Source organism: Stegodyphus dumicola, chromosome 5, assembly GCF_044657685.1.
Source record: "Stegodyphus dumicola isolate Sdum_Otavi_A_Nest chromosome 5, ASM4465768v1".
In the NCBI taxonomy this organism is placed as follows: domain Eukaryota; kingdom Metazoa; phylum Arthropoda; class Arachnida; order Araneae; family Eresidae; genus Stegodyphus; species Stegodyphus dumicola.
In genome coordinates this window covers 98,420,379-98,430,758 of record NC_140772.1, presented here as the reverse complement: position 1 = coordinate 98,430,758, position 10,380 = coordinate 98,420,379, and the positions used below count along the sequence as shown (strand labels likewise).

The 10,380-nt window shown below is 31.8% G+C and overlaps 1 protein-coding gene across 1 annotated transcript in view; it reads left to right on the top strand.

The window, feature by feature from the left end:
• Nucleotides 1–758: 758 nt before the first annotated feature.
• The window catches only part of LOC118203179 (toxin-like protein 14), a 28,782-nt gene continuing 19,160 nt past the window's right edge, over nucleotides 759–10,380 (top strand). The window contains exon 1 of the mRNA XM_035375439.2: nucleotides 759–941. Within this exon, the coding sequence (XP_035231330.1) occupies nucleotides 842–941 (100 nt within the window). The 5' untranslated portion in view covers nucleotides 759–841. The remainder of the gene's footprint in view (nucleotides 942–10,380) is intronic.

Below are 10,380 nucleotides of genomic sequence, written 5' to 3'. Positions count from 1 at the left end.
TCAATTGAAGCAGATTCTAACGTCTTAAAGATTTAATGTTAAGTATGAAAGTATGATTTTTCAAATATGTTATGTTAAGTATGATTTTTCAAAGAGTACTCAGTTATTAATCTTAATGACATTGAATAATATCGAAATATTACTGGAACTTTATTTTGACAACAAGAAAAAATTTGCCCTTTGTAAACAAAATAGAAAAGAGTTGATATAAAATAGCTGAAGAAAAGAAAAGAATTGTTTTGAAATAGTTAACACAGTAAAGTAATGCATTATTGTAAAACGAAGGAGAAATTAAATACCAATTGCCGTTTAAAATCTATACATATAAATCATACAATATATGCAATAAAATTCGGAATCGACTGGTTGAGAACATTCAGTGATTTTGCTCATATATACAGGGCTGCATATAAATACTGTCAAGTACAATTTACTGTTATATAAGCATTATGATATAGTTCTAGTTTGTCAAGAGTAATTTTATAAGTAGTTATTTATAATCACGAGCTCCCATCGTTTAATTTTTTCTTGTTTGCTTCATTATTTACTGTTATGAAATCGGTATCCAAAATTTGTTTTTGAAAAATACGTTTGTTATGAAACACGCTTTGTCGGTTGACGATAAGCTACTGTAATAGGCCGTTCAATAAATAATATGCAATTAGTCGGCGGAAGTAAAACTGTCTTTTAATGAGCGTGAAGAAAAAATACTGGTACAGGAAGCATTTCCGTTCGCCACCAATTTATTAAATGCTTGTCATGTTCGAATTTTCTCCAGACAACGACTCAACAACTATTTTAATTCGTTTCTTATAGCGATCAAGTTCAAAAGAAATTAGAAATGGCACGCTGGTTATTTCTTTTCGTTTTAGCTGTAATTGCTGTATCTGTTTTGGAAGTTCATGGATCAGTTTTTCACAAATCAGTAAACACTGATAATGGTAAGAAATGAGATTTTCGTTTTGCTGAAGGATATATAAAACTGCATTTATTATTTTATATATAATACCAATTTTTTACTTATCTAGCAAGCCTTGCAAATAGCTACAATATTTTTTTCTTTTGAGTAAATCAACTTCTTGATAACATTACATTTTATTTGGGAATTCAAAAGCACAAGAATATAACTAATCCATCTTAAACCAAACTACTATAATCTGTTATTTTAGAATAGAAGCTCTAAAGTACCACTCGACTTGCCTGAGGAACAATAAGAACAACAGCTACAACAGACGATTTGAGTCATCTAAATTTTTTCCTCCGCTTCATCTCTGTTTAACGTATTTCGCTTTATGAAAAGTACGCAAATGAAGGATGACTTGAACTACAGTCTCATATGAGATGTACAAAGCAAGTAATGTGGGGTGATGATAACCAGCGTTACGATCACAAATGGCGAGGGCTGACAACGGCCTTGAAGTGCTTGTTTTAAAGTAACAGACTATAGTAAAAATTTTTAAATCAAATCCTTAGAACATTCTAATGCTGCAATTTCGACAATGCATAACATTTTTATCTTAATATTAAGTTCACAGAATTGTTCATATACCATAACAAAATACTGTATTTAGTTAGGTACTTTGCCTTTTATTCTAAACAAGAACAAATGCATTATAAATTGAACAATATGTTCTCATAGAATATTTACTCACAAATTTATTTCTTAAATTTTATCCTTAAATGTAAGGGAACGATCTTATTTTCGAGTAACAAGGCTAAATTATTTTCTATTCTGTGGCCAAATATTTCTCCATTCATTTTAAATTACTGTAAGGTTTATCTTAATTTATTTAACAGTTAGTTTTTATTTAAAAGTTACTTTCCTGTCTTTTCTTAAATTTCAGCTTATAGCTTCCAGCCAGAACATATTTTCAGAATCGCGGTTGAATGCAAATGAGGAGAAGTATTTAACTGTGAAGTTCTACTGACTTCGTTAGAGAGCCAGAGATTCTATGCAGCGCGTGTTAGCCTTTTGGCTATACTCTCTCTAAAGCTAATTTTTACGATCTGGCGTACTTTGGTATCTGCCTTGATAGCTTCGCCGTTAATTAGCGTTAATTACCACTCTGTTAGAATCTTGATAACTTCACCTATATCGTTTTAGTTAAGATTAAATTAGTTTTATTTCTTAGTTTCCTGAGTTCAAGCCCGAGTGGAAGCTTTATTGTAAATCCAAGAAGAAGTCTTCTGTGAACTTTATTTGGAATAATAAAGGGTATTTAACCCTTCGTGAGTTCTGTTCTCTATCTACCGAACTAAAGTGATTATTCGCTTATCAGTTCTTATTGCTCCTGAACTTTAGCTGTAAATTAAAAGCCAGGAATCTTACATTACTAATTTCAGTTGTTGTTTCAAAGGAATTTTTTTTTCCAGATTTATACTCCATTCCTAGCCGAATATATTTGATAAAGTTTATGTTGCAATACTGAGAATGTATTTTGAATAACTCAAGATTACTAAATAGCAGTCAAAACTGCAAATTCATAGCAGCATTCCTAGTACTCCTATATTGGCGGGGTTTGGAATTTTTTTGCAAGTTTATGTGCTAATGATTCAATTTATTTTAAAAATCAACTTATTTGTATTGATCTATAATGACAATAATAAACTGTAGATCATAATTTCCGAAGAATGACTCAGATCCCTGTATCATAATATCATCTCAACTATTTTTTACTATTAAAACTAACTTGAATTTTAGAAATTCTTCTGTACTTCTTCTTTATTAGAGGCCCGGTGGCGCAGTGGCTAGCTCATCGCGCAGTAGCGCCACAGGTTCGGGGTTCGCCCATCCCTAGGTTCGATAAAATGAATACCAAGTTCGCTTGGGCACTAAACACTGGGGATCTTGCGACAAGCTGACCACTTGTTCAGGGCATATGCCTACGCACCCCAGGGCCCACGGTCAAGAAAGCAGGTTTCAGGGCACTGCAGGAATTGGCCCATTAGATCTATTTGCACCACTGAGTTTAGTTTTTATAAAAATTAACCATAATAAATCAAAGATATTAAATTACCTTCTCTCATTAAAATCACGAAATATTGTCTTATTTCAGTATTCAGAATCCTTATTTCACATATTTAAGAATAAATGCTGAATTATCTATTCTTTTATTAATGCAGAATTTTTAATTAGCCACCCAGCCAAATTACACAGCCTGTCGAATTGCTATTTCAACAGTCCATCGATTAAATCTCAAACTCAAATTGCATGCGAGCCGAATGCCCGATCTGAAAACTCAGAAACCTGAAAACAAACTGACTGGCCAGATTCCTTTTAAAGCAAAATAAAAATTTTATTAAGAATTTAAAACAATATTTTAAATAAATTTTAAATCTCTCTTCATAAATAAGTATTAAAACATGCATAAACAACAATAAAAATACAGCAAAAAGAAAAAATTCGAATTTATGTTTATTTTCTCTCTGAAATTTTAAGTTTGGTACCTGTAAGACATTAATTAGTTACATTTTGTAATTCAAATACATTGACAGCTAAATATTAAATTTTTAGAATGACATTTCTTTCAAATATATCTAACTTTTTTAATTTGTAGAGACATTAGGTTAATTGGAAAAGCCGGAGAGATGAAAAAAGGGCAACCGCCTTCGCCGGGAATCGAACTGCGGACCTCTGGAATACCGGCCCAGTATGCAAACCCCTACACCACGAAGGCACGTTAGGAAAGCGGGAGAAATACCTTATAAATTAATCACTAACTTACTTTAATTTTACTAAATAATAAAAAAATTATGAAAACTTACTGAGTTTTCAGAGAAAATTTACCATCTGGGACTAAACTAGAGAATAAATAAATAATAATGTATTCTCTTTCTCTTATTTATTAAATTTTTTGAAAGCATAAATAAAAATACATATATTTATATGTATACAATTTAAAGTTATTTATTTCTTACTATAGCTTGACACCTGATGGTTTTTCATTTCTGACAAAGTTTGTAGCCTTGGAGAAAAATTATTAATTATCTTCGTCACGAATGTTCTTTGGTCAATCGGATTCTTTTTTACTAATTTTTAATTGCGGAAAAAAGCTGCTGACATACAAAAGTATATTCAAATAAAGCGATGATGTTTAATGTGAAAGTTCGCAACTGACCTTATTTATTTTTTGACAAATACAAGCAAAAGTTAATCAAATCCTTGAACAAGATTTATATCACATTACATAAAAAGTAGTTCCACTTGCATAATTTCTGGCCCATTATTACTGTTGTTTTTTAATGGAAATGAAAAATAATATAAACTCGAACTTCAGAAAATTTTTGTAATAAATACATATTGGAAATGTCTTCGTGGGCCGCATAAAATTGCTTCAGCGGTCGCCAGCATGCGACCACCGTTCTACATGATTAGTAAAGTTCTGCTTCAAGTTTGGGAACATCAAGCCTGCGATCATTTAAAATATTTCATACAAGTATAATATATGTTAGATTATATTAATTTAGATATATTTGGATAATATTAACATAATATTTCCGCGAAAGGTCTTTTGTGGTCTCCCAAATCTTCAGTAATTTTGTATTCTTTCATCTTGAAATGATACTTTATTACATCCAAAAAAATTAAAAGCTTTAAAATGAGCCGTTTAGGAAACATTTCTAATAGTTTTCGCTTTTCCTAGTGGCAAATTACTAACAAATGCTAAATTTCTAATCACATAAGCTTTCTTGAAGACGCCATGATAATAAAATGTTGAAATAACGCAAATTTTCAGAAAAATTATCAAAATTTCAAGAAATCAATTTTTTAGGATTTGTCTATTCTTTATACAAAATAATGTCATAAATCCACATGTTATAAATATTAATAATGATTTTATTTGCAATCTAAGTAATGTCGACTGGAATAAAATTACATAAATAGGCTCAGATAAATGCTATGTGACAAATTTACTTATTTCTCTCTTTTAAGTAACTTTTTATGCATTAACTACAATACAATAACATTTAACTCGGGAAAACAAATCTTCAAATAAATACCATTATAAATAAATAGAAAATATAGCAACCTAGAAAATGTAACTCGAATTAAAAATATTAAAATTTTCTCTAAAGTTATTTTACTATCTTAATTTGATCTAATTTTAACTTATTTTAACCTAATTTTGTCTAATTTCCAATTTAGTCTTCATTTAATTTTAATATGATCTAATTTTCATTTTCTTTAATTTTAATTTATTTAATCTTAGTTTTATTTAATTTTAATTTATCTAATTTTAATTTTTATCTAGTTTTATCTAATCTTGATACATTATTCTAATTTTAATTTGATTGTCTTAATTTTATCTGATTTTATTTTTTATTTAATCTTAAAATTATTTTACTGTCTTAATCTTAATTTTCTGCAAAATTATGATGTTGTTGCTGTGACTTATCTCACCTGTGTGACAGCAATATCAAAGCGCACGAAATTCAGAGTATCAAGGAATGCAAAATTGCAGCTGTCGTTGGCAAGAACCTAGAGCACCATACGGGTGACAGTACGACTTTGCTCAGTTCCGCCCCCAATTCTGATGGAGAGCGGCCCGAAACGACGAATCCTAGGATATCCCACCCCTCTTTCCCTACCACAAATCTCTCGAGAGGGCCTTCGGCTCGCCGCATATTTAGAGTGCCCACATATCGCATGGACACAATACACTTACAAATATCCATGCTTTCTCCGGAATTCGAACCCGGTCCCTTTGGTACGGCATTCAGCGTTGCTAACCACTATCCCCTATCCCGAATGGACGGCATTCATTGCTATTTCACTTTCTATCTAACAAGAGCCTTAAAAACTTAAAATAATAATAATAATAATAATAATAATTATTATTATTAATTATTATAATATATTAATTATTATAATTATATTAATTATTATAATTATTGACACAAAGTTAAATTTTTGGCCATGCAAATTAAATTTGTGTCTAATTTTTAGTTAAACGTAAATATTTTTCTTTAAATTTAAATTACTTTTTTTTTACTCTCTGGAGGATTCTTTCAGCAGTCTTCCATGGATTCATTTTAAATTAAGTCTTTAAAAGAAATACTTCTTTTTAAAGATTTAGGCAAAATAATAAATTAAAATATTCATATTATAATATAATGTAAAACTGCCATCTTTCTGGTTTTCAGTCACAACTCCCGAATTTCCAGTTTTAAATTTTTAGCCTTTTTATAGGAAACTGTTTTCCATAAATAAATAAAAGGAAATTTATTGAGTAAATGAAAATTTAATTTATATACTAATAATAATAATAACAAATTTTTAAAAAAATCCGAAAGATATCAGGGGCCCACCAGCGGCCGAGCGGTAACGTCGCTGAACACTGGTAGTTCGGTCCGAGGTTCGAATATCCGAGAACCGGCTGGCTGCATGGGCGTTTTCGTGGTTTTCCCCATGTGTGACGTGTATACGAGTCCTCCACGAAGGCATCCCTCCCTTAAGGCAGATAGCCCTCGAGTGCTTTGCCGTAATCTAATAAAACCAAACCAAACCAAACTGAAAGGTTTCAGATTTTAAATTACGTCTAAAAGGGCGTTTTTTTTAACATTTTGTGTGTTACATTTATTTATTAAATATCACGTTCTTCGCACTTAAACCATAAAATTCAGTTCAACAGCAATATCGCAAAATAGTTTTAAAATGAGCATATCTTTAGAATTTCCGATACAGAGACTCGCGCGTGGGAGATTAAAATGTTTCTTTGTGTACGACGTTACCATTCCTCGCTTTGAAATCCTTGAGTTTGTTAATCAAAAATGCGGTAAAGTTTTACAAAATATGAAATCGATAATAAAACAAATTCCAAATTTCAAATTTGGTCTTCCACATGCCCATATTCGTAGGAGGATTACGTTATTTAAAATTCGATGGCTCTATGTACCGTTGTTTTATCACAATGTGAAAAATATACATACATTTATGCAGATTTTTCATTATTTAATTTCTTCAAATATAATGCAGGATTCTAACATTTGTTAGCAACAATTTGAAAAGTGATTCGCAGTTTATAGTGATTCAACGCAAAATCAGAAAACGAAAACAATAGTCCTTCAGGGACAAAGCTCATTTGGTGTGTGTGTGTGTTGGTGTGTATTTAATTATGGCAAAGCACGCTAGGGCTATCTGCCTGAGGAGAGGGATGCCTTTCGTGGAGGACTTTCTAAGGGAAACTGGCTCGTATACACGTTACACATGGGGAAAACCACGAAAACGCCCATGCAGCCAGCCCGTTCGCGGGATTCGAACCTCGGACCGAACTACCAGTGTTCAGCGTCTTTACCGCTCGGCTGCTGGTGGGCCAAAGCTCATTTGGACTAATAATAAAAATAAATACAAACATTAAAAAAAATCTGAAAGGTTTCAGATTTTAAATAACGTCCAAAGGGGCGTTTTATTAACATTTTGTGTATTACCTTTATTTATTAAATATCATGTTCTTAGCACTTAAACCATAAAATTCAATTCAACAGCAACATCGCAAAATAATTTTAAAATGAGTCTACCTTTACAATTTTCGATACACAGTTCCGCGCGCTAGAGGTAAAAAGGTTTTTCTTTTCCACGTACAATGTTGCCATTGCTCGCTTTTAAATGGTTGAGTTTGTTAATCAAAACTTCGTTAAAGTTTTACAAAATCTGAAATAGATAATAAAATAAATTCCAAATTTGGGCTAGCAGATGCCCATATTCGGGTGGAAACGTACGTTATTCAAAATTGGATGGCTCTAGATGGCTAAATTGGGTGTTTTATCCCAATGCGAGAAACATACATACATTTATGCAAATTCTTCATTATTTAATTTCTTTAAATATAATGCAGGGCGATAATATTTGGTGGCAACAATTTAAAAAGTGAGTCGGACATTTATAGTGAACCTACGCAAAATGACAAAACGAAAATAATAGTCCTTCAGAGAAAATTGCCCCTTTTGACTAATAATAATTTGTGGCGATAATGTATCGTTCATATATTTAGTGATACGCCACCAAATCCTTTTTTCGAGATTAATAGCTCAAAAGGGCGTTAGTGAGAACGGGCTAACGCCATTTTGAGCTAAAAAAAACTTTTAAAACCCTCTATTATTTTTTCATGGTATTAATGGCCTTTTATAGTACTTCCAATGGTATTAATGACATTGTAATGATGATATTAATGAGTGATTCTCTCTGCTCAGCAATTTTCTGATGTTTCTTTAAGTGTAAACAGATAGCTGTGTATTCGGAAAGAAGAACAGCATAAAAAATTACAGAAAGCTTTGGAGAAAAGTCCTAATATTTTATTTTTTAATGTATCCCGTTATAATTATTGAATAATTAAAATTTCTATTTTAAATTACTAAAGAATATTTTCTTTTTATATGCTGATAATGTTTGTCAACTTACAATAAATACCGATAGTATGAGAATCTTTAAAAAACGTATGTCGCGAAAACCCCCGGCTTGCACCGGATAAGTAACATTTATTGTTTCTTCTGCAAAAAATCGCCAAATTGCGCCAGTGCGGTTGTATTAATACGTTAGTAATGAAAATCAATTTTTCTCAACACTCACTCAAACGAACGCTTCTTTTATTCTTGTAAGTAATCTCGCTGGTCTGATATGAGAAGAAGCCTGCGAACTTCATTGTGACAAAGAGGCAAGAATGTGCCTTTCGCTGGCAAGAGCCTTGGGTAGCCTACAGGTGACAAACGACTTAACCCTCTATTTCAGCTCAGTTCCGCCCCAGTTTTGAAGGAGAGTACCCAGACGGCAGATCCGAGGATCTCCCACCTCTCTTCCTTTACCACAACCTCTCGAGAGGACATTCGACTCGTCGCATATTTTGAGTGTCCGCATACCGCACAGACCCCATATATTTACAAACATCCTTTCCTTTTCCGGGATTCGAACCCAGGCCCTTTGGTACAGTAGTCAAAGTAACCAGCATCCTGGTTAGACTGTTACGCTTCTATTTATCAAGCTAAACTCTATGGAGGGTTTTTTCCGATAGTTGAAAGATGGAAAATTAAATTATATATGTAAATTCGGAATTAATATCCAAGGAGCATCAGCATAATTAAACTCTGTTGGGCTTGGCAATATTTCAGTAAAAGCTCTTAGAGAATTTATTTTTGAAAAAGAACTTTCTCCGATCGCATTGATTACAAACTTTCAGGCGAATCGCTTATTCCACATTAGATATTTCAAAAAAGAATGTTTTAATTTTTGGTTGTAAGGGTATATATTGTATATATTTAAGTTCTCTAAGAATAAAAACTGGAGTTTTATAAAATGTTGTGGTTATTTCAAATGGCTCAACCTGAACACTTACAACTTAATATAATTGTCAGGAACGGCCAACCTATCCCCTTTTAAACTTTATTCGCCTATACAGACTTGAATATAATAATTAAAGGTTAAAAGTTGCAGCTTTTCGTTTCAGTAAGTGATAGTTTTACCATTCATAGTAAAACATTAATATTAAACTGAGCTGTGAGGGACGCCTGCGACATATTTATCAAACTTTAATTCTGGTGAAAGAGTTTAATTTCAAATAATATTTATTTAACAGGAGTTTAACTTTTCTGTGCAGTTAGCAGCGGTTGATAGCTAGCAAATAAGTAGCTTCGCCAAGCTGAAGCTTTGCGAACAATAATTAATGTTCAGTGAATTAATGAGTCTAAGCAATGTTTCCCTTCTACATGTTTTTCTCAAACTGCTTTCATATTTAACTGTTGTTTACATGCGTTTGGAAAATGTGAGTGATGAAAAAATAAATAAATAAATAAATAATTGGACAGGAAACCAGAAGATAATGTTTAGCAAACAACGAAATCTTACAAAATGTGACGTAAAGTTTGTTCGATGGAATGATAATTTATCAGAGTCTGGCAACATGATGCGATATTTGTCTGGAGAATGTTCAAAGAATGTCGCATGTTTGAATGTAACAAATATTTAATGTAAATAGTTTTTGACTCTGCGGCTGCTAATGAACATAGTGTTACGAATTTGTACATAGAGAGATGATTTTAGTGCAATTATATATGGAATTATATTTTTCTGTGCGATGTAAGGAAGAAAAAATTTAAAACGACAAGCTATGCTGAAAAAAATAAGAACACAGGGTGTAACAGCTTTAAATAATATTAAAATCTTGTAGTTTAAATAATTTAAATAGATGAATATTAAGGTATTTGTGAATGGCAATATTTGAAACCAGACTCGAGTGCCTCGTGCGACTCTCGCACGAAGAATGTAATTTATTTTTAAATGATAGAATATGTTTTCTTTTTTTGTTTGTATGTCGCCATTTTGAGTGCTAAATAAAGTTTTTTTCTGTGTTCCATCATTGGAGTTGCTTCATTTCGCCAAAGAAGCATCAC